Genomic DNA, 24,568 nt, shown 5'->3' with positions numbered 1-24,568 from the left:
TGTTATTCAAAGTCGGGGTCTGCAGTGGGGTCAGCAAATTAAAAATGAAGAGAACAGATTGTTGTATGGGACGATATACAAATGTTTTTGAGAAAGATTATTAGAAAAAAACATGTTGAGTAAATGTATTTTTTGGTTTCTTTTCATTTTGATAAGAGATGATGAAAATGTAATTAATTAAAGGATATTTGTTGATGTAAAAATAGAAATGTAACTATTTTAAGGTTGTGTGATTATATTTGGAGTGAGGTGGGGTCATGAGAAAAAAATGGTGTCCCCAGAAGAAATGGGGTCCCTGCTGCAAAAGTTTGAATACCACTGCAGTGCAAGGCGGTACACAGAGGGTGAGAGGGAGGGAGGGAGGGAGGGAGAGAAAAAGAGGGCGAGTCAAACACAGAATCATTACAGCTTAGGGAGAGAGAGGGGGCTGACTCTGATTGGCTCCATGGCTGTTTGAGTAACTAACAACACTCCTGCCCCCCAGGCAGGGGGTGGAGGAAGAGGGAGGAGTAGAGAGAGAGGGGAGAGGAGAGAGAGGAGGAGGGACTAGGGAGAGCTACTTTGGCCTCACTGTGCCGGGCAGTCGCTAACCTATGTGAGACTGAGCCCTGAAGTGTGTGTTGTGTTGTTGTTGTTGTGTTGCCTCGCTGGGACTTGAGATTGACAGAAATGGATTTTCTCCTGGATTCTGGCTAACATTTGATGGATTCTACGCTCTCCTCTGCCCTGAAGCCAAACCCGACAGGAACTACCACACCATCCCGGATCTGAGAACAGGAGGGGGACACACACCCCACGGAGCCTGGAGCCCATTGCCATGGCGATGACGGCCCTGTTCAGGGGCAAGTGGGGACAAAAGTCGCAGGAGCCACCTGAGAAGCAGCCCGCAGCATTGGTGCACTCCACCAACCACGAGGAAGAAGAGGAGGATGACAGGGTCATCGCCCCCATCCGCAGGAACTCCCGCTTCTACCGTTCCATGAGGAAGAAGAGGCTGGCCTCGTCAGAACAACTTGAAAGTAAGAATAGAATACTCTTCCCTTCCGCTCTGAATTTCACCAAGCAGAGGCTACCTAAGGCAGCAGGTAGCCTAGTGGTTAGAGTGTTGGGCTAGTAACTGAAAGTTTGTTAGATCGAATTCCCGAGCTGACAAGGTACAAATCTGTCGTTCTCCCCCTGAACAAGGCAGTTAACCCACTGTTCCTAGGCCGTCATTGAAAATAAGAATTTGTTCTTAACTGACTTGCCTAGTTAGATAAAGGTTAAAAATCTGTCTTTTGTCTGCTACAGTAGAGTGTCATTAAGTTTGAGAATAAAATAATGCATTCAGTTTGAAAATGTATGTGATTCAGGTAGCATGGAATGCTAATAATCTATGTGTACAGCAGTTTTACCACAAAAAATGACTTATTTTTACTTAGTTACTTTACACCACTGATCTTTATATCCCATTGATGGACACAGGAACCCCTGACCTCTTTCCTAAAATCATCCAGCCAGTCTGTCTGGGGTATCATTGTTGTTATTCTGTGGTGTTTTATAGACCGCAGAACAGCAGCGGTTGTATTGTTCCACAGAGAACATAGGCTTGACGGTCGGACGGTCCTGAGAGCTAATGAAAGCTAATGAAACCAGAGGAACCGGTTCCATTGTTTTATAATATGTGTTGTTTTAACAAATCTGTATGAGCGATGCCTGTTCTTCTAGCCAACCACCTTTAACCTCCAGCCTACACACTTCATATAGCCTGAGGCTGGAGAGGAGGAGAGCTGCCGTCACGGAAATACACCCTTCCCACTGTGCATAAACTGGTTGAATCAACATTGTTTCCACATAATTTCAATGTGATGACGTTGAATCAACTTGAAAAAGTGATTGGACTCTCAAAAAGTCAGCAACCCGGAAGGGTGAAATGTTTTGTTGATTTCATGTTCAATTCACATTAGTTGACAACTCAACCAAGTGAAAATCAAAACTAGACGTTGAACTGACGTCTGTGCTCAGTGGGTTGTTACACACCATAATATATTGCTATTGTCAACAAGGTATTCAGATACATGAATGTATAGGCCAATGGACTAAGCACTGTGCGACTACACCAGTGCATTCTACGACAGGTATGGTATGCTGTTTTTATTTCAGCCGTTCCCCTTTTTGTTTTTGACCCCAAATAAAGGTGACACCTGTACATGGTGCAGGCTTCCAAGAATAGACACAGACAGTTCATTTCTCCAGGACTCTTTCCTGGTCCCTGGTAGACTTTGCCCAGCCTGTGAGATAGGCTTTTAGGGTGTGAGGGACATTTCTTTATATATGACCAGTTAGGTCCGGAGAGTCAAGCGCCCTAGTTAAACAAGAGCACGTTGTAAAATTTTGTGGGACCATTATAAAACAGGATGAAAAGAGATGATGCTCTTCAAAGACTGTAACCCTTGATATTTTTTTGACTCAAAGTCAAACCAGTATTCAACCTCTAGTGAAAGCTGTTTACATTTTATTTTAATTGAACCTTTATTTAACTACGCAAGTCAGTTAAGAACAAATTCTTCTTTACAATGACAGTCTAGGAACAGTGGGTTAACTGCCTTGTTCAGGGGCAGAACAACAGATTTTTACCTTGTCAGCTCAAGGATTCGATCTAGCAACCTTTGCGGTTACTGGCCCAACGTTCTAACCACTAGGCTACCTGCTGCCCCAAAGTTGGTTACAACTTTCAGTTTGGTAGATAACCTTATCTTATTTGATCAATTGCTTTTTCTTACAGGAACAGTACAATTGTTGATTTACTTTTTCACTCCTCATACTCTCTCAAAACAATCTTGAATCTACAGGAATGATGTACAGTAATGGGTTGATGAGTTTAAAAAGATAAGTAGATTTTTGTGTAAACGACCTACATGAGGTGTATGGGACTGGATTGGCTGTTCCATAGCTACTGAGGTGTATGGGACTGGATTGGCTGTTCCATAGTTATTGAGGTGTTTGGACTGGATTGGCTGTTCCATAGTTATTGAGGTGTATGTACTGGATTGCCTGTTCCATAGTTATTGAGGTGTATGGACTGGATTGTCTGTCACATAGTTATTGAGGTGTATGGACTGGATTGGCTGTTCCATAGTTATTGAGGTGTATGGGACTGGATTGGCTGTTCCATAGTTATTGAGGTGTTTGGACTGGATTGGCTGTTCCATAGTTATTGAGGTGTATGGACTGGATTGTCTGTTCCATAGTTATTGAGGTGTATGGACTGGATTGGCTGTTCCATAGTTATTGAGGTGTATGGGACTGGATTGGCTGTTCCATAGTTATTGAGGTGTATGGGACTGGATTGGCTGTTCCATAGTTATTGAGGTGTATTGGACTGGATTGGCTGTTCCATAGTTATTGAGGTGTATTGGACTGGATTGGCTGTTCCATAGTTATTGAGGTGTATGGGACTGGATTGGCTGTTCTGTAGTTATTGAGGTGTATGGGACTGGATTGGCTGTTCCATAGTTATTGAGGTGTATGGGACTGGATTGGCTGTTCCATAACTACTGAAGTGTATGGGACTGGATTGGCTGTTCCATAGCTACAGAAGTATATGGGACTGGATTGGCTGTTCCATAGCTACTGACGTGTATGGGACTGGATTGGCTGTTCCATAACTACTGAAGTGTATGGGACTGGATTGGCTGTTCCATAGCTACTGACGTGTATGGGACTGGATTGGCTGTTCCATAGCTACTGAGATATGGGACTGGATTGGCTGTTCCATAGCTACTGAAGTGTATGGGACTGGATTGGCTGTTCCATAACTACTGAAGTGTATGGGACTGGATTGGCTGTTCCATAACTACTGAAGTGTATGGGACTGGATTGGCTGTTCCATAGCTACTGAAGTGTATGGGACTGGATTGGCTGTTCCATAGCTACTGAGGTGTATGGGACTGGATTGGCTGTTCCATAGCTACTGAAGTGTATGGGACTGGATTGGCTGTTCCATAGTTATTGAGGTGTATGGACTGGATTGGCTGTTCCATAGTTATTGAGGTGTATGGGACTGGATTGGCTGTTCCATAGTTATTGAGGTGTATGGGACTGGATTGCCTGTTCCATAGTTATTGAGGTGTATGTACTGGATTGGCTGTTCCATAGTTATTGAGGTGTATGGGACTGGATTGGCTGTTCCATAGTTATTGAGGTGTATGGGACTGGATTGGCTGTTCCATAGTTATTGAGATGTATGTACTGGATTGGCTGTTCCATAGTTATTGAGATGTATGTACTGGATTGGCTGTTCCATAGTTATTGAGGTGTATGGGACTGGATTGGCTGTTCCATAACTACTGAAGTGTATGGGACTGGATTGGCTGTTCCATAGTTATTGAGGTGTATTGGACTGGATTGGCTGTTCCATAGTTATTGAGGTGTATGGGACTGGATTGGCTGTTCCATAGTTATTGAGGTGTATGGGACTGGATTGGCTGTTCCATAGTTATTGAGGTGTATGGACTGGATTGGCTGTTCCATAGTTATTGAGGTGTATGGGACTGGATTGGCTGTTCCATAACTACTGAGGTGTATGGGACTGGATTGGCTGTTCCATAGCTACTGAGGTGTATGGGACTGGATTGGCTGTTCCATAGCTACTGAGGTGTATGGGACTGGATTGGCTGTTCCATAACTACTGAGGTGTATGGGACTGGATTGGCTGTTCCATAGCTACTGAGTTGTATGGGACTGGATTGGCTGTTCCATAGCTACTGAGGTGTATGGGACTGGATTGGCTGTTCCATGACTACTGAAGTGTATGGGACTGGATTGGCTGTTCCATAGTTATTGAGGTGTATGGGACTGGATTGGCTGTTCCATAACTACTGAAGTGTATGGGACTGGATTGGCTGTTCCATAGCTACAGAAGTATATGGGGCTGGATTGGCTGTTCCATAGCTACTGACGTGTATGGGACTGGATTGGCTGTTCCATAACTACTGAAGTGTATGGGACTGGATTAGCTGTTCCATAGCTACTGAAGTGTATGGGACTGGATTGGCTGTTCCATAGCTACTGAAGTGTATGGGACTGGATTGGCTGTTCCATAACTACTGAAGTGTATGGGACTGGATTGGCTGTTCCATAGCTACTGAAGTGTATGGGACTGGATTGGCTGTTCCATAGCTACTGAAGTGTATGGGACTGGATTGGCTGTTCCATAACTACTGAAGTGTATGGGACTGGATTGGCTGTTCCATAACTACTGAAGTGTATGGGACTGGATTGGCTGTTCCATAGCTACAGAAGTATATGGGACTGGATTGGCTGTTCCATAGCTACTGACGTGTATGGGACTGGATTGGCTGTTCCATAACTACTGAAGTGTATGGGACTGGATTGGCTGTTCCATAGCTACTGACATGTATGGGACTGGATTGGCTGTTCCATAGCTACTGACGTGTATGGGACTGGATTGGCTGTTCCATAACTACTGAAGTGTATGGGACTGGATTGGCTGTTCCATAGCTACTGAAGTGTATGGGACTGGATTGGCTGTTCCATAACTACTGAAGTGTATGGGACTGGATTGGCTGTTCCATAGCTACTGAAGTGTATGGGACTGGATTGGCTGTTCCATAGCTACTGAAGTGTATGGGACTGGATTGGCTGTTCCATAGCTACTGAAGTGTATGGGACTGGATTGGCTGTTCCATAGCTACTGAAGTGTATGGGACTGGATTGGCTGTTCCATAACTACTGAAGTGTATGGGACTGGATTGGCTGTTCCATAACTACTGAAGTGTATGGGACTGGATTGGCTGTTCCATAGCTACTGAAGTGTATGGGACTGGATTGGCTGTTCCATAGCTACTGAAGTGTATGGGACTGGATTGGCTGTTCCATAACTACTGAAGTGTATGGGACTGGATTGGCTGTTCCATAGCTACTGAAGTGTATGGGACTGGATTGGCTGTTCCATAGCTACTGAAGTATATGGGACTGGATTGGCTGTTCCATAACTACTGAAGTGTATGGGACTGGATTGGCTGTTCCATAGCTACTGAAGTGTATGGGACTGGATTGGCTGTTCCATAGCTACTGAAGTGTATGGGACTGGATTGGCTGTTCCATAACTACTGAAGTGTATGGGACTGGATTGGCTGTTCCATAACTACTGACGTGTATGGGACTGGATTGGCTGTTCCATAGCTACTGAAGTGTATGGGACTGGATTGGCTGTTCCATAGCTACTGAAGTGTATGGGACTGGATTGGCTGTTCCATAACTACTGAAGTGTATGGGACTGGATTGGCTGTTCCATAGCTACTGAAGTGTATGGGACTGGATTGGCTGTTCCATAGCTACTGAAGTATATGGGACTGGATTGGCTGTTCCATAACTACTGAAGTGTATGGGACTGGATTGGCTGTTCCATAGCTACTGAAGTGTATGGGACTGGATTGGCTGTTCCATAGCTACTGAAGTGTATGGGACTGGATTGGCTGTTCCATAACTACTGAAGTGTATGGGACTGGATTGGCTGTTCCATAACTACTGACGTGTATGGGACTGGATTGGCTGTTCCATAGTTATTGAGGTGTATGGGACTGGATTAGCTGTTCCATAGCTACTGAGGAGTGTGAATGTAAACTGAACTCGCTGTTCTGTGAGTGTAATAAATACAACAGGTGTTCAATGGAGTGTGTGGTAGATGTGTGCCCATAGTATTAAATGGCCTTATTTTGTCCAAGCTGGTAGGCTATTGCATCACGACTTATGAGAAGACTAATGGCCAATGTAATGCATAATACCTCCAGCAGTCTTTAAGTACAAAGTCTGTTTTGAAAGTATTTACAAATTGTCACTGGAATCCTGCTACAAATACCTGAACAGGAATAGATTATCTCAAAGGATTCTATTATATTTTATATATAGAACATCATGTGACTTTGGCCTATGTGGTGTTAGATCAGCAGAAAAGGGTGGTGCTTTGCAACTCCACTGAACTGAAGCATATAATTCCTGACTTAATGGGTGGGTAGATCTTCTGTTACAACAATAACATTGAGCATATGGAAGCACTTGCCCCAGAATAAGCAGGTGGTAATCTCAGAAAAGCAGAGGGGAATTTACCTGAGTTTGAAGGCTAGCTATCTCCATCGGTCATATCTTTGGGACATCCCTACCCCATTGAAGTTGAAATTTAAAATGGTTAAGGTAAGGGTTAAGGTTATGGTTACGGTCAGGGTAAGGGTAGAGGATTCGCACAGCTGTTTATCAAGAGCTTATAACTGACTAATTCAAATGTCACTGTGTGAGTGTTCTCATGAGATAATCAGTCTCTTAACTCGCCCTCTTAATGCCAGTTTGCCAGAGGGAAATCAAGTGCTTGCAGGTCTGGGCGGTGTTAGTCAGTGGTGCAGCAGCTTATATAGAACCAGAATGGAGCTGCCAGGCAAACAGTGCCATTGAAAAACAATTCCTAAGTAGACTAGTTTAGCACTGGGAGGAAAACCCAGTTATTCACGTGTCCCAGGGTACAGTAATCTGCTGAAAACACACTCTCTCTCAATCCAACTCAGGAGACTCCCCTAGCAACACATTCTTCTGTCTAAAGTGGGTTTCAAAGTCATGACTACCTGCATATCAGCCCTGTACTCTAAAGAGTCACTGTGTGTGTGTGTCTGTGTTTAATATAGGAAAATAGAGATAAAGTACTTTAATTTCCTTGTCCCTAACTCACTGTTCACTCTTTGCCCACTCACCCTTTTCCCTTAAACCCTTACTTATCATCTCTCTCTCTCTCTCTCTCTCTCTCTCTCTCTCTTTCTCTCTCTCTCTCTCTCTCTCACCATCTCTTTTTTTCTCTCTCTCTCCTTCTTCCAGGCCCTGCAGTCTCTCTGAGGCCTGGTCCAGAGCCCAGCCCAGGCAGCAGGTCAAGCAGCAGCTCCCTCTGTGTCCCTGATCTCCAGAAACCTTTGCAATCTCCCCGGGCACAGCGGTGAGCCTTGCCGTAACCCAGCCCAGACTGATTCAAACACACACACACAGACACAGACACTCACACGCAGACACACACTCAAACTGAAGAGCAACCAGGAGCAACCATTGTCTTTTATGAGCTGCTTTTCCATTGAGTGACATGTGAGCCTAGAGCAAGACAATACAGGACACTGTTCTTTGTTGCATATATTGTGTAAAGGAATATCAGTGTTCTGAATGCTCTGTAGTTATATTTACATGTTAGTCATTTAGCAGACACTCTAATCTAGAGCAATTTACAGTATTTAGTGCATACATTTTCATACTATTCCGTTACTCTAATAGAGTTAGAGTTAAATTTGCCTCCTCATCTTCAAGAAGAGATATCACTCTTGCTTATTGTTATTGCAGCTGCTTATTACTGTGCACCTCTTGTATGTAGTACGCCAACCTCTCCACGCCAACTCCATTCCGGAACTGCGTTGCCGAGCAACGGGGAGCTCAGGAGCCCACACACACTTACTAGCACGGCCTCTTCCCCTCTTTGGACTAGGAGAGGAGGAGGAGGAGGAGGGAGGAAGGGTGCAGATGCTTCTCCAGCTAGTGGTCAGTGTGGAGGGGGCTCCACTTCCTCCTCCTCTGTTTCTAGCGCTCGGTTGTACCGGACGCACGGCATGCACACACACACTGAAGACATGGAGAGCCTCTCAGAACGCACTGCAACCGCCTGCTCCGTACGGGAGCCCGGAGGGGGGACACAGTCACCGCAACCAGCGGAGGAGGAAGTCAATGAAGAGGGCGTCAAACTCAGGTAAAAATATGTGGAGTGGATTGGGGTGGGGTGGGGTGGGGTGGATTGGGGTGGGGGAGAGAGGAACTGTTGGGTTCCGCAATAGTTGATAAGTGGTAATTATGTGCTAATTGGTCATTGATTATTGAAAGTGCAGTATGTTGCAGGTGATGTATTTCTGTGTAATAATATGCTGAAGAGGCTTTTTGAAGAGGTGCTCAGTGAAGTACTAACAGTGTGTAGTGAGCTAGGCAGGCTGGAGATAGATGTGTAGTCCTCTCATTTTTCTTGCCGCATTTCAATAAGTGTGTCGAGAATAAGAGGAAGTGGGAGTTGCAGCATTTCTGCACCTTCTATCAAACCCATCTTGGTAGAAAAAGGAGTCCCTGGTTAAAATATTGGGGCATGAACACATGTCTTGTTTTATGAGAACGTGTCTTTTAAAACACATATTATTGATCTTGAGGATGGACTCTCTCATAATATAAGGAATGGGGAGAACCAGAATTTCTAGATAGTCTGTTGAGATGTGAATATCTAATATTTCTAATGTGGTGTTAGTCAACCCACACAAAATTAACAGATTATATTTGACAATGTGAAATTAAGTGTTCTCAATCTGACTCCCATAGACCTCCGGATGATCCAATGAGTGTCCTTGAATTGTTGTAAATTATAGGATGAATAGTGGTTTGTCGTTAACTTCAAGGCATCTCCTTGCTCATCTCTCATCTTCATTTTTCTATCTTTCTTTCTCTCATTCTCTCTACTCAGGTTGGTGAGCAACAGGGAAAGAGCGAGCTCAACACCATTGAAAGTAGAACCCATCTGCTACAGTCTCAACATTGTCAAGAACGTTGGTGAGAAAAATATAGCCAGTAGAACTGTCAATTCCACGCAAGGTGGAGGCAACATATGTATTCCACCCACACTACAGTCTCCAGAGCTGCTGCTGCTGCACTGACATAATGACCTTCTCTGTTCCACCACCACGCACAGGTGGTGGTACACACAAACATATGCAGGCACACACACACACACACACACACACACACACACACACACACACACACACACACACACACACACACACACACACACACACACACACACACACACACACACACACACACACACACACACACACACACACACACACACACACACACTGCTGTTAACAACAACATATCCCATAATATTGCCTTAAAAAGAACAAGATTTGCCTGAAGTTGCATCCATCTATCACTTAAAACTTCACTGTGCATCCATCAAGGTTGAAGGCTGAGTTTAGTGTGTGGTGGGGCTCTGTTCTCTGTACTTACAGTAATGGGTATAGATGAGTTGAGATACTGATGTTCAGAGCAGTGTCACACCTAATCTGTGGATGTAAATAAATGGATGTCCTTTGAAAGGATGCATTAATGGAATAACTCAGCAGAAAGTGCTTTTTGTCAACATGTTGGTTCAAGCATGCCTCCCTCTTTCTCCTCTCTCAATCTCACCCTCTCTCCATCTCTCGCTCTCCCTGTCTTCTATAGCCCTCTTTCTTTTCTTCTTATGTAAGTTTCAATACCATACGCCCACCTATAGTAGGTGAGCATTTTAATTTGACTGAGGGGGCTTATGCAACCATTTCCTGTTGTTCAACATGACCTTAACGTCTATGTAGTGTGAGAGGACAGAACATACACATGCACACACGCACAGTGCTAATGTTCTCCTCCGCAACTAACCACCCTGCTTATCAATGTGCAAGTATCCAGCCCTCTTTCACCTGAAACTGGCTGAGAGAGAGTTAAAGAGAAAGCAAGGAGAGGACTGATAGAGAAATGTGAAGAAGATGAGATCCATTATTTCAAATGAGATGAGATCCATTCTTTCCAAATTGACTCTACACAATAACTAATGTAGTTACAACTCCACGATGTCACACAAATATGAAGGGAACGTTTTAGTTCTGGGTCACGGGGGTCAGTGTAAAGACAACAAAGAGTGGTTGTGAGTTATAAGTTTGATTCCCCCATGGGCCACATATACTGTGTGATGTGGCCTCAGACTAAAGTTCTGCTAAATAACCCTAATAATATTTTATTGTTATCAAACAAACATGACCATGTGCTCAGACTCATGTTGTCTTGCTTCTGTCCTTTTTCATTTCTATTTTGTCCCTTTTTGTCCCTCCAGCCTTCCTGTACCAGGAGTACCGGGACACATCCAAGCAGCAGGAAATCGAGCAGCGACGGCAGCAGGATGGGTTGACCTCGGGGGTCAGCGCGGGGTTAGGGGTGACGTCCCCACCGGCCCTGCAGCTGCAGCTGAGGAACAACTCTCGCTCTCTGAGTCTGTGGCAGAACCTGGATGTCGTGCAGCAGAGCGGCCTGCTCACCCAGCTACCGCAGAGAGAGGTCATCATACAAGAGGTGAGGGGTCAAAGGCCATACAGTAGAGAGAGAGAGAGGTAAAATGTTATACTGGAGGGTGAAAGGTCAGAGAGGTCTTACTGGATGGTGAATGGTAAGTGAGAGCCTTACATGACCTGTGTCCTTGCTCTGTTCTCAAGGCCATGTTTGAGCTGGTGACCTCAGAGGCATCCTACTACAAGAGCCTGGAGGTGCTGGAGACCCACTTCCTGAAGAACCCTGTGCTGGTCAACACACTCAGCCAATCAGACATGCACTTCCTGTTCTCCAACATTGAGGAGGTGATGAAGGCCAGTGAAAGGTAAGAGAAGCCTGTGTGTGTGACTAACCAGCCCCCCCCCCCCCCCATCCTCTCTGCAACGTGTGATTACTGATCCCTCTAAACTGCTGTGTTAAGCTTTCTGAAAGTAAAAGGTAAACAAGTCCTTATTCATCTTTCATTCCAGATCATACTGTAATACTTGTATGGTGACCTTTATTCAACTGTCCCCTGCTGATGATGTCATACTATACATCCTTCCTTAGGTTCCTGATGGACCTGGAGAACCGCATCGAACAGTCCCTCCAGATCTCAGACGTGTGTGACATCGTCCACAACCACGCCGTCAAGCACTTCCACGTCTTTATCACCTACGTCATCAACCAGGTGTATCAGGAGAAGAACTACCGACGCATTCTGTGAGTACCCCTCCAACTAATGTCTACAGTAGCATGATATGTGGGTTAACCTCTCTGTGCAGTAGTACAATAGGGATGGTGTTGTGGTTGGTATTGTAGCTGTGCCAAACTGTTGCCCATCACAGATCATTATCAATTTAGAATTGACAGTTCAAATCATGCTTTAACTGAGGAAGACCATCTATGTGATTTATGCACAGTAGGCCTATGTACTGTGTGTACTGACTGAATAAGATGAAGGTCTGTGAGTTGTATGACAGCATACCTGACAGAATAACACGTGACTTTCAGCACAATGGGAAGTGGCTGTCTATCAAAGTAACTGAACAGAAAGAACCTTAAGAACCTTGAGCTGTGGCTATGATAACAACAGAACCTCTGCATTGAATAACATTCTGTTCACCTGTCCTGATCTGGGTGAAGCACACATTTCCCCTCTATATGTGTATATATCTGTGTGTGTGTGTGTGTATGTTTATTGAGAGAACAGAACAGGGTTTGTATTGATAATGATGGCAGGTTGATCGTGTGTGTGTGTGTGTGTGTGTGTGTGTGTGTGTGTGTCAGCCTGTATTAGTGTTTTTAATGAGAGAACAGAACAGAGTTTGTATTGATAACGATGGCAGGTTGATTGTGTGTGTGCGTGCGTGTGTGTGTGTGTCAGCCTGTATTAGTGTTTTTAATGAGAGAACAGGGTTTGTATTGATAACGATGGCAGGTTGATTGTGTGTGTGTATTAGTGTTTTTAATGAGAGAACAGAACAGGGTTTGTATTGATAACGATGGCAGGTTGATTGTGTGTGTATTAGTGTTTTTAATGAGAGAACAGAACAGGGTTTGTATTGATAATGATGGCAGGCTGATTGTGTTGCGTAGTAGCAGCAGCAGGGTGTGGTTGTTTGTCAACGCAGATGTCTGTCCTGTCCCTCACCACTATCACCACATACCTGAGAGAAAGACTGTGACGTTCCCACGCAGGCAGCCCTACAGGACAGACCGCATGGATGGTAGAGACGCACTGGGAGCTAAGCCAGTTACCAAACACCAGACGCCCACTGGAAAAAACATACCATGGAGTTTAGAGCTGTGAAGCAATACCAAAATATGACACACTGTGGTCTGTATCAAGAGATTTAGGGTAGGAAACTCCATGGCATTGGGACCAGATTTTAGGAACTCCATCACCTACATCACCTAACATATCATTACATTTACTCACACCTTAGTGATGTATACGTAACTGCCAAAATAAGGGAAACACCAACATAAGTGTCTTAATAGCACATTGGGCCAACAGGAAACAGAACAGCTTCAATGCACCTTGGAATAGATTCTACATGTGTCTGGAACTCTATTGGAGGGACGCGACACCATTCTTCCACAAGAAACTCCACCATTCGGTGTTCTGTTGATGGTGCTGGAAAACGCTGTCTCAGACGCCGCCCCCGAATCTCCCATAAGTGTTCAATTGGGTTGAGGTCTGGTGACTGGATGGCCATGACGACATATGGTTTGCATCGTTTTCATACTCATCAAACCATTCAGTGACCACTCGTGGCCTGTGGATGGGAGCATTGTCGTCCTATGGGGGCATACCATGGTAGCCCAAATAATGGCCTGCCCAGCATTTTTATACATGACCCTAGGCACGATGGGATGTTAATTGCTTAGTTAACTCACCAACCACACCTGTGTGGAAACACCTGCTTTCAATATACATTGTATCCCTCATTTACTCAAGTGTTTCCATTATTTTGGCAGTTACCTGTATGTACTGTGCTGACGTGTTCCATATAATGTGATATAGCGATCATCGGAATAGCATTAATAACCATTAACAACATACAGAGAGTCAGTGACGGTGCTGTGAGTCACCTAGGTATTGGTGACAGTGTGAGCAGCTGTTTTGCTCTGCAGTGAGTGCATTCTCCCCTCAAGGCTGGCTGGGAGATTCTTAAGAAATTTTCACTACTGCTTCTCGTTCCTAATCAGATTATTGATAGACTCCACAGAGAGAGGGCAACAATCGCAAAGTCGATGCAAAAAAACACCTCTCATTCTTATAAAACACTATGGGAAAGAACTAAACTTGCTGAGCTCGAGATAAGGCTAACTTTAGAGAGGGAGACCACTGCTGGGCAGTTGGTTGTACTGTCAAGACAGGGTGACATCATAGTCAACAGGCGGCTGTGGTTTTTCACAGGACACATAGCATTGATGGATGGATCTGTGTGGTCGGTGTGTTTGGACCTGCCTGGATGACGTCAGTGTGGTGATTTGTTGCTCTGAGTAAAAGTTCCGCTAACATCATAAAGCATTAGTAATAGTAGTCTGCTGCAACATCTAGCAGTTCTGTGAAGCGTGTCTACTCTCTGCGTAGAACGTCTGTGGTCAGACAACCTCATTGATTCAGTCTGTGGTGGTTTTCACATGCCTGTGTTTTGTGTTGGCTGTCTTTGTGGTGGTTTGAACATGTCTGTGTTTTGTCCAGACAGGGAAACCAGTCATTCCGTGAGGCCATGGCTCGGCTGGAGAACCAGCCGCATGTCCGAGGCCTCTCCTTCACCTCCTTCCTCATCCTCCCCTTCCAGAGGATCACACGACTCAAAATGCTGGTCCAGGTAAGTGGAGCAAGAGAGTGGGCTGAACCAAGATGGGGGAGCATAGCATTTCTGAATCACGAATAATAGTTATGATAATGCTTTACTCTGTGCTAATATATTGCAGTATCCAGGATGTACGTTTTGTGTTGAGCTTCTGCTGCTGTGTTTGCTTGCAGAACATTCTGAAGAGGGCAGAGGAGAATTCAGATATGGAGGCCAATGCCATCAAGGCTCACCATCAGCTGGAGCAGGTACGGTAACAGTACCAAACCGTTTACAGTACTAAACCAGTTTACAGCACTAAACCAGTCTGGGAGAGATGACAGAGTACTGGATTTGGTTCAGTACTGCGGGTTGTGATTATGGGCTCAGGGCCTGTCATGGTGTTGAGTGTTGCATTAAAAACAATCATCACCATCATCATGTTGGGAAGACTTAGTCTTGCCACGACTCTCTACGCTTTGTAAGGAATGATGACTGTCATGATGAGGTTAGTTGTAGTTGCCACAAACAAAGGAATGTGCTTTTAATTGGAGCATCAAGTATAGCCTCTACATAAATATTTGGTTCTCTCTGAAACAGGTCTAGCACTCTTTCCTTTGGACTCACAATCTGCATATATTCTTTGCCTCCCAGTAATGTTTGTTAAAGAGATTCTCTGGTACTTTTATATAATATTTTGGAAGTAGTTCTGAAAGTGGCACTCATGAGCCACTCAACCTCGTCCCGGGCCTAACAGCCATGCCAATACATCCTCCAAACACCGGCTTCTTGGGCATGATCACTTAATTATACCATGTCATTGTTGAATACTCCTTTCTGATTGACATGAATGTCATTCTAGAGTGTGCATTATTTCCCTATAACGCATGGTCTATTTGCACGGTAGAATTCAATGGCTATAGTTCATTTTTACATGTTTTGTTTGAGCTGCTTTTGAAAGCAAAAGTATAATTGAAAACATATTGGTATTATTGAATTAGATTTTCTTAATAGAAAGCTAGAACTGATGATTTGGTTAAGCAAGTCTGTTTGTTTGGTTACCACGGCAACTACTGTAGCTACAGTTGAAGTCAGAAGTTTACATACACCTTAGCAAAATACATTTAAACTCAGTTTTTCACAATTCCTGACATTTAATCCTAGTAAAAATGCCATGTCTTAGGTCAGTTAGGATCACCACTTTATTTTAGGAATGTGAAATGTCAGAATAATAGTAGAGAGAATGATTTATTTCAGCTTTACCTTCTTTCATCAAATTCCCAGTGGGTCAGAAGTTTACATACACTCAATTAGTATTTGGTAGCATTGCCTTTAAATTGTTTCACTTGGGTCAAACATTTCAGGTTGCCTTCCACAAGCTTCCCACAATAAGTTGGGTGAATTTTGGCCCATTCCTCCTGACAGAGCTGGTGTAACTGAGTCAGGTTTGTAGGCCTCCTTGATCGCACACACTTTTTCAGTTCTGCCCACAAATTATTCTCTAGGGTTGAGGTCAGCGCTTTGTGATGGCCACTCCAATATGTTGACTTTGTGGTCCTTAAGCCATTTTGCCACAACTTTGGAAGTATGCTTGGGGTCATTGTCCATTTGGAAGACCAATTTGCGACCATGTCTTGAGATGTTGCTTCAATATATCCACAAAATTTCCGTCCTCATGATGCCATCTATTTTGTTTTTCGGCTTGCAAGCCTCCCCCTTTTTTTCCCTCCAAACATAATGATGGTCATTATGGCCAAACAGTTCTATTTTTGTTTCATCAGACCAGAGGACATTTAAAAAAACGTACAATCTTTGTCCCCATGTGCAATTGCAAACCATAGTCTGGCTTTTTTATAGCGGTTTTGTAGCAGTGATTTCTTCCTTGCTGAGCGGCCTTTCAGGTTATGTCGATATAGAACTGGTTTTACTGTGGATATATACTATTGTACCTGTTTCCTCCAGCATCTTCACAAGGTCCTTTGCTTTTGTTCTGGGATTGATTTGCACTCTTCGCACCAAAGACACAACGCGTCTCCTTCCTGAGCGGCATGATGGCTGAGTGATCCCATGGTGTTTATATCTGCGTACTATTGTTTGTACAGATGAACATGGTACCTTCAGGTGTTTGGAAATTGCTCCCAAGGATGAATCAGACTTGTGGAGGTCTACAATTGTTTTTCTGAGGTTTTGGCTGATTTATTTTGATTTTTCCAAGATGTCAAGAAAAGAGGCACTGAGTTTGAAGGTAGACCTTGAAATGCATCCACAGGTACACCTCCAATTGACTCAAATGATGTCAATTAGCCTATCAGAAGCTACTAAAGACATTACATAATTTTCTGGAATTTCCCAAGCTGTTTAAAGGCACAGTCAACTTAGTGTATGTAAACTTCTGACCCACTGGAATTGTGATATAGTTAATTATAAATTAAATAATCTGTCTGTAAACAATTGTTGGAAAAATTACTTGTGTCATGCACAAAGTAGATGTCCTACCGACTTGCCAAAACTATAGTTTGTTAACAAGACATTTGTGGAGTGGTTGAAAACGAGTTTTAATGACTCCAACCTATGTGTATGTAAACTTCCGACTTCAACTGTATATAGTAAACTTGCTAGCTACTTCAGTGGATGTTGAACAAATTTCTATTGGCAAATGAACACATTTCTAGTAGCAAATGTGCTAAATTATAGCCAATGTATAAAAGGGATAATCAACTTGGGGCTCTTTGTGTTCTCTGGAAAATAATGCAACTCTGTAGATCAGTTCCGAACACACCTTCTACGTCGTTCATTATTTTCCATAGAACGCATAACCCTCGTTGATTATCCCTTACATAAATTACACATAGACACATCCAGCCCAAAGCGGGAGATTTAAAAAACACTTACTAGTTGCCAAAGTTCCGGAGCATGTCTTTAACTGCCTATATACAATTCCAAGGGAGTGTTGGGATGTGTTCCTTATATAATGGTTTGTTTGCCCGATTCTCAGATTGTGAAGGAGTGCAACGAGGGTGTGAGGAAGATGAGTCGTACAGAGGAACTCATCAGCATTGAGAAAACACTGGAGTTCAAGTCTAAGGTACCTGCAGTCACCAGTCATGTGACAACATGTCTATATTCTATATAGTCTGTGAAATTGCCAGACTGGCACAAACAGACTTGGTCAAAGGTTATCTATCTCAGTTAGGTTCCAAGCATTTGGCTACACCCTCAGTAACATCTGCTAAATATATGTATGTGAACTATGAAATTTGATTTGATTGCTTGTTTGATTCCTTTAATCTTTATGTCCAAAAACTTCCTTTTTGTTCATGCGATTAGTTCAGTAATCCGTATGCACAAAATCCAGACGAAAAGTAAAAAAAGTTCCATTTAAGTTCATAGAAACATGTCAAACGATGTTTCTAATCAATCCTTAGGGTGTTTTTATCATGAATATTCAACAATGTTTCAACAGGACAATACTGTTTTCATTAGAAAGGAAAGGGAACGAATGTCGCGCTCACGGCCACGCGCGATAAACAACTCATGCTTTCGGCTGAGCCACTTACTCTGAGTGCTCTTATTTTCTACCCTTTCACAATAGAAGCCTGAAACAACTTCTAAAGACTGTTGACATCTACTGGAAGCCTTAGGAAGTGCAATCTGACTCCACAGACACTGGATATTCGATAGGCATTCACTTGAAAACTACAAACCTCAGAATTCCCACTTCCTGGTTGGATTTTTCTCAGGTTTTGCCTGCCATATGAGTTCTGTTATACTCACAGACATTATTTTAACAGTTGTGGAAACTTTAGAGTGGTTTCTATCCAAATCTAGTAATTATATGCACATTTTAGCTTCTGGGCCTGAGTAACAGGCAGTTTACTCTGGGCACGCTTTTCATCCAAACTTCCCAATGCTGCCCCCTATTCCAAATTAAGGAGGTCGATAGACCGAAATGTTGGCATTTCAACAGCAAATAAACGGATGTAAAAAAGAGATCTCTATGATCTATAATAACCCTGAGTTGAACCTGTGACCCTCTCCCTCCAGTCGGTGCCGGTGATCTCCCACTCCCGCTGGCTGCTGAAGAAGGGTGAGGTGCAGCAGATGGCCGGGCCAAAGAGCACTAGGACCATGCGGAGTAAGAAGCTCCACCACCCTGTCTACCTGTTCCTCTTCAACAACCTGCTGCTCATCACCAAGCGCAGCTCCAGGTCAGCACATGACATCGCCACACAGAGACAGCTAGTGGTCATTGGGGGTCGCAGTGCACAACCACTTTCAGTCTGGGACTTTCTATTGCCCCCCCCCCAACACATAATTTTGTATACAGGCTGTTTTGAAGTCTACTACCTGCCAAACTGCCCTTTGTCACATGAGGCTTTGTATATGTGTGTGTCTCTTCGTCAGTGGTGAGAAGTTCCAGGTGCTGGACTCGTGCACGCGGGCCATGCTGAGGACTGAGGACATGGAAGACCAGGGTCAGATGCTGGCTAATGTGTTCAACCTGAAACTTCTGGAGAACCAGGAGGAGAGGCATGTCAGCTACATGCTCAAGACCTCCAGCATGTAAGTGACTACAACTAACAGCATTATTTAAGAGTCTCAAGCCCCCTCGGCACCTAGTGTACTCAGTACAGTACTTCTCTGTATGTAATTGATCTCTTATCAACAATCTCCAATGTGTTCCTGTGTGCTGCTGCCAGGAGTGACAAGCTGCGCTGGATATGTGCTCTCACGCCAAACCGCCGCACTCGATTCATGTCCACCAGCGCCCACCAACCAGGTGAGACGTACACAAAGATGACACACACAGACACAGAGATGACATCCACTACTAACAGCTGAACTTTTAGGTACCAAATAACAGGTGGTAAACACTACCACTCAAAAGTTTGGGGTCACTTAGAAATGTCCTTGTTTTCCATGAAATGATTTGCAATATGAATAGGAAATACAGTCAAGACGTTGACAAGGGTTTCCCATGATGTCAAGCAAAGAGGCAGTGAGTTTGAAGGTAGGCCTTGAAATACATCCACAGGTACACCTCCAATTGACTCAAAAGCTTCTAAAGCCATGACATCATTTTCTGGAATTTCCCAAGCTGTCTAAAGGCACAGTCAATTTAGTGTATGTAAACTTCTGACCCACTGGAATTGTGATACAGTGAATTATAAATTAAATAATCTGTCTGCAAACAATTGTTGGCAAAATTACTTGTGTCAGGCGCAAAGTAGATGTCCTAACCGACTTGCCAAAACTATAGTTTGTTGACAAGACATTTGTGGAGTGGTTGAAAAACTAGTTTTAATGACTCCAACCTAAGTGTATGTAAACTTCCGACTTCAACTGTATCTAGTAAACTTGCTAGCTACTTCATTGGATGTTAAACACATTTCTATTGGCAAATGAACACATTTCTAGTAGCAATTGTGCCAATTGTGCCAATTATAGCCAATTAACATTCCTCAAACATACAAGTATTATACACAATTTTAAAGATAAACTTCTTGTTAATCCAACTACATTGTCCAATTTCAAAAAGGCTTTACGGCGAAAGCATACCATGCGATTATGTTAGGACAGCACCTAGCCACAAAAACCAAACAGACATTTTCCAGCCAGGGAGAGGTGTCACAAAAGTCAGAAATGGCGTTAAAATGAATCACTTACCTTTGATAATCTTCATCTGGTGGCACTCCCAGGACTCCATGTTACACAATAAATGTTTGTTTTGTTCAATAAAGTTAATCTTTATGTCCAAAAACCTCCTTTTTGGAAAAAAGGGATAATCAACTCGGGGCTCTTTGCGTTCTCTGGAAAATAATGCAACTCTGTAGGTCAGTTCTGAACACACCTTCTACGTTGTTTCTTATTTTCCATAGAGCGCATAACCCTCGTTGATTATCCCTTACATAAACTACACATTCACACATCCAGCCCAAAGTGGGAGGTTTAAAAAATACTTACTAGTCGCCAAAGTTCTGGAGCATGTCTTTAACTGCCTATATACAATTCCAAGGGCGTGTTGGGATGTGTTCCTTATATAATGGTTTGTTTGCCCGATTGTAAGATTGTGAAGGAGTGCAAAGAGGGTGTGAGGAAGATGAGTCGTACCTAGGAAATCATCAGCATTGAGAAAACACTGGAGTTCAAGTCTAAGAAATCTCCTTGTTCTCCATGAAAGCATACATGAAATGAGTTGCAAAATGAATAGGAAATATAGTCAAGATGTTGACAAGGTTATAAAGAATGATTTTTAATTTAAATAATAATTGTGTCCTTCAAACTTTGCTTTTGTCAAAGAATCCTCCATTTGCAGAAATTACTTTCTTGCAGAACTTTGGCATTCTAGTTGTCAATTTGTTGAGGTAATCTGAAGAGATTTCACCCCATGCTTCCTGAAGCACCTCCCACAAGTTGGATTGGCTTATTGAGCACTTCTTATGTACCACAACAGCTCAATAGGGTTGAGATCCGGTGACTGCTGGCTACTTCATTATAGACAGAATACCAGCTGACTGCTTCTTCTATAAATAGTTATTGCATAGTTTGGAGCTGTGCTTTGGGTCATTGTCCTGTAATAGGAGGAAATTGTCTCCAATTTTAAGCGCTGTCCACAGGGTATGGCATGGCGTTGCAAAATGGAGTGATGGCCTTCCTTCTTCAAGATCCCTTTTACCCTGTACAAATCTCCCACTTAACCACCACAAAACCATCCCCAGACCATCACATTGCCTCCACCATGCTTGACAGATGGCGTCAAGCACTTCTCCAGCATCTTTTCATTTTTTCTGCATCTCACGAATGTTCTTTGTGATCCGAACACCTCAAACTTAGATTTGTCTGTGTCTGTGTCTGTGTTTTTGCCCATCTTAATCTTTTATTTTTGTTGGCCAGTCTGAGATATGGCTGTTTCTTTGCAACTCTGCCTAGAAGGCTAGAATCCCGGAGTCGCCTCTTCACTGTTGACGTTGAGACTGGTGTTTTGCGGGTACTGTTTAATGAAGCTGCCAGTTGAGGAGTTGTGAGGCGTCTGTTTCTCAAACTAGACACTCTAATGTACTTGTCCTCTTTCTCAGTTGTGCACCGGGGCCTCCCACTCCTCTTTCTATTCTGGTTAGAGACAGTTTGCCCTGTTCTGTGAAAGGAGTAGTACACAGTGTTGTGCGAGATCTTCAGTTTCTTGGCAATTTCTCGCATGGAATAGCCTTCATTTCTCAGAACAAGCATAGACTGACGAGTTTCAGAAGAAAGTGTTTTGTTTCTTGCCATTTTGAGCCTGTAATTGAACCCCTAAATGCTGATGCTCCAGATACTCAACTAGTCTAAAGAAGGCCAGTTGTATTGCTTCTTTAATCAAAACAACAGTTTTCAGCTGTGCTAACATAATTGCAAAAAGGTTTTCTAATGATCAATTAGCCTTTTAAAATTATAAACTTGGATTAGCTAACACAACGTGCCATTGGAACACAGGAGTGATGGTTGCTGATAATGGGTCTCTGTACACCTATTCCATAAAAAATCTGCCGTTTACAGCTACAATAGTCATTTACAACATTAGCAATGTCTACACTGTATTTCTGATAAATTTTATGTTAATGGTCAAAAAATGTGCTTTTCTTTAAACTTTTGAACGGTAGTGTATATGTTATTAATGTGCCTGTGTGTGTGCGTGCGTGTGTGGTCAGCCTCTCCTCAGGTCCAGTGTATTCAGTCGTATTCGTCTCAGGAGCCAGATGAGCTGTCCATTGAGATGGCTGACGTGTTGAACATCCTGGAGAGGACAGATGATGGTGAGATCAGACAACATATCTCCTGGGAGATCTTAGTACTAGGAGCTCTAGTGTAGATTCAACAGGCTGCCTGTTAGTTAATATCTCTCCCTTTACTCCCTCTCTTTCTTTACGTACACTCCTCTTCTACTCTTCCCTCTCTCTCCCCCCCTCTCTCTCTCTTGCTCCTCTCTATCACCCCTTCAGGCTGGATGATGGGTGAGAGGCTCCATGATGGAGAGAAGGGCTGGTTCCCTTGTCGGGTAGTAGAGGAGATCAAGAACCAGGAAGTGCGGGCCCAGAACCTCAGGGAGTGCCAGAGGATCCACCTGGCCCAGGAAGGGGGCGCTTCCTCAGGGTCCAGGCTGGGCTCCAGGGGTGGCAGACGCACCCCCAAAACCCCCAAAGTCTCAAATTTCTTCGGTACCTGGACTGACCAGTCAGAGGAGGAACAGTGAAGCACATGATATTCCACATTGAAAGTGATTGGTTGGAACCCCCTGGCATCAATTTTTACTGGACCACATGGATCAAATGACAGAGATCATGTGATTTGAGCATGGGATTGCATTGGAAGAAAGTGACATCATGCAATGACATTATTTCCTATTAACTGTTTCCCTTTCTCAAGTGGTTTTGGTGTGCCAGGGTTTAGGGTCCCAGGCTCTATGGTTTAGGGTCCCAGGCCCCAGGGTCCCAGGCTTCAGGGTTTAGGGTCCCAGGCTCCAATGTTTAGGGTCCCAGGCTCCAGGGTTTAGGGTCCCAAACCCCAGGGTCCCAGGCCCCAGGGTGTAGGGTCCCAGGCTCCCCTGATGGGTCCTACGATCAGAGCACTTCTTCCATAACTCCAACACACTGCATGTCTTACAGTACTTCCAGTGGAATGATTCAGCACTACCAGTCTAACTAAAACAAGGCTCCAGTGGAACAGGAGCTATGCATGTGATGGGAGAAGATGACAACCACAGAAACAGTTCTCAAGGGGATGGTAACATGTGAATATATCGTAACCTTGCCTCAACTGCATGGGCCAATTATTTTCGAAAAAAAAAATGTTGCGCTTCTGTGCTAGAGATTTAATTACCCCAGAACAACGGCTTGACGATCCACCCTTTTGTAAAGAGCAACTCCTCTATTGAAACCATACAAGAAGAACGTTTTAAAATCCACCCACTAGCACTGAATGGAAATGAACCGTGAATGTTTCATGATTCTGTACAGTAAATAGAACAATCACATGACAGAGTGCTCAGTATTGGGCAGGAAGTCATTGACTGGAGAAGACGAGCCCTACAGAATCACAGGCCTTGCTTAATCAGTGGACGTGTTCTTGGGGTCAGTTCCCTTGCCAATACTGATATGCCACTTACACATGCACACTGAGAAACGAGAGCACACACACTTGGGGAAATCCTGCACAACTTCTCCAACTTGAAAAACCCTCCACAGACACCTGGTCCTGAAGCATCTGCACAGAATGTGCCAACACACCGACAGCACTGGAATGGCATGCAAGTGACAAAACATGTGGGCGTATGATGAGTATGTGTACGTGTGCATACTGTATGCCTTGAATGTTCAATATACAATTAATAATTACTGAAACATTGTGTAATTTAATTATGTAAGAAGTAATTTATTGTTAATAAAATCTAAATCTGAAATTCAAATGGACATGATTTGTTTATTATGTTGATAACTGGTTTGACTGGTATATAACCCACGTGTTAAGCCCTGATTTAGGTTCATCTCTGAATGAATTCCTGGTAATATGGAGATGTCATTTAACCTGCATAAAGGTTGGTGAATAAGAACCCTGTCTTGCTTACACAATATTCTTGTTTTCAAAACATTAGAATAAACATTAAACCATCTTTTAACATACTATCTGAAAAATTGAGCATTACTATATATACACTACATGAACAAAAAGTATGTGGACACCTGCTTGTCGAACATCTCATTGCAAAATCGTGAGCATTAATATGGAGTTGGTCCCCCCTTTGCTGTTATAACAGCCTCTACTCTTCTGTGAAGGCTTTCTACTAGATGTTTTGAACATTGTTGCGAGGATTTGCTTCCATTCAGCCACAATAGCATTAGTGAGGTCGGGCACTGATGTTGGGCGATTAGGCCTGGCCTGCAGTCTGCGTTCCAATTCATCCCAAAGGTGTTCGACGGGATTGAGGTCAGGGCTCTGTGCAGGCCAGTCAAGTTCCTCCACACCGATCTCAAACCATTTCTGTATGGACTTCGCTTTGTGCATGGGGGCATTGTCATGCTAAAACAGGAAAGGGCCTTCCCCAAACTGTTGCCACAAAGTTGGAAGCACAGAATCATCTAGAATGTCATTGTATGCTGTAGCGT

The 24,568-nt window shown here is 43.6% G+C and overlaps 1 protein-coding gene across 2 annotated transcripts; it reads left to right on the top strand.

Annotated features, from left to right (window-relative positions):
- Positions 1-487: 487 nt before the first annotated feature.
- LOC109909263 (ephexin-1) lies at positions 488-23,871 on the top strand. Of its 2 annotated transcripts, none has more exons than XM_020508326.2 (15): positions 488-1,019; positions 7,864-7,978; positions 8,402-8,770; positions 9,524-9,609; positions 10,934-11,169; positions 11,310-11,470; positions 11,695-11,847; positions 14,339-14,468; positions 14,627-14,701; positions 17,428-17,517; positions 18,477-18,640; positions 18,837-18,995; positions 19,133-19,212; positions 22,118-22,222; positions 22,409-23,871. In XM_020508326.2, exons 1-15 carry the CDS (start codon positions 818-820, stop codon positions 22,657-22,659), a joined length of 2,376 nt encoding a protein of 791 aa, XP_020363915.1. In that variant the 5' UTR covers positions 488-817; the 3' UTR covers positions 22,660-23,871. The 2 variants fall into 2 exon arrangements, with proteins under 2 accessions (XP_020363915.1, XP_031651336.1); XM_031795476.1 differs by having other exon boundaries at positions 523-1,019; positions 8,513-8,770; positions 22,409-23,865.
- Positions 23,872-24,568: the final 697 nt, after the last annotated feature.

Source organism: Oncorhynchus kisutch, linkage group LG18 (assembly GCF_002021735.2).
Source record: "Oncorhynchus kisutch isolate 150728-3 linkage group LG18, Okis_V2, whole genome shotgun sequence".
Classification (NCBI taxonomy): Eukaryota; Metazoa; Chordata; class Actinopteri; order Salmoniformes; family Salmonidae; genus Oncorhynchus; species Oncorhynchus kisutch.
This window is presented reverse-complemented; position numbering and strand designations above follow the sequence as displayed.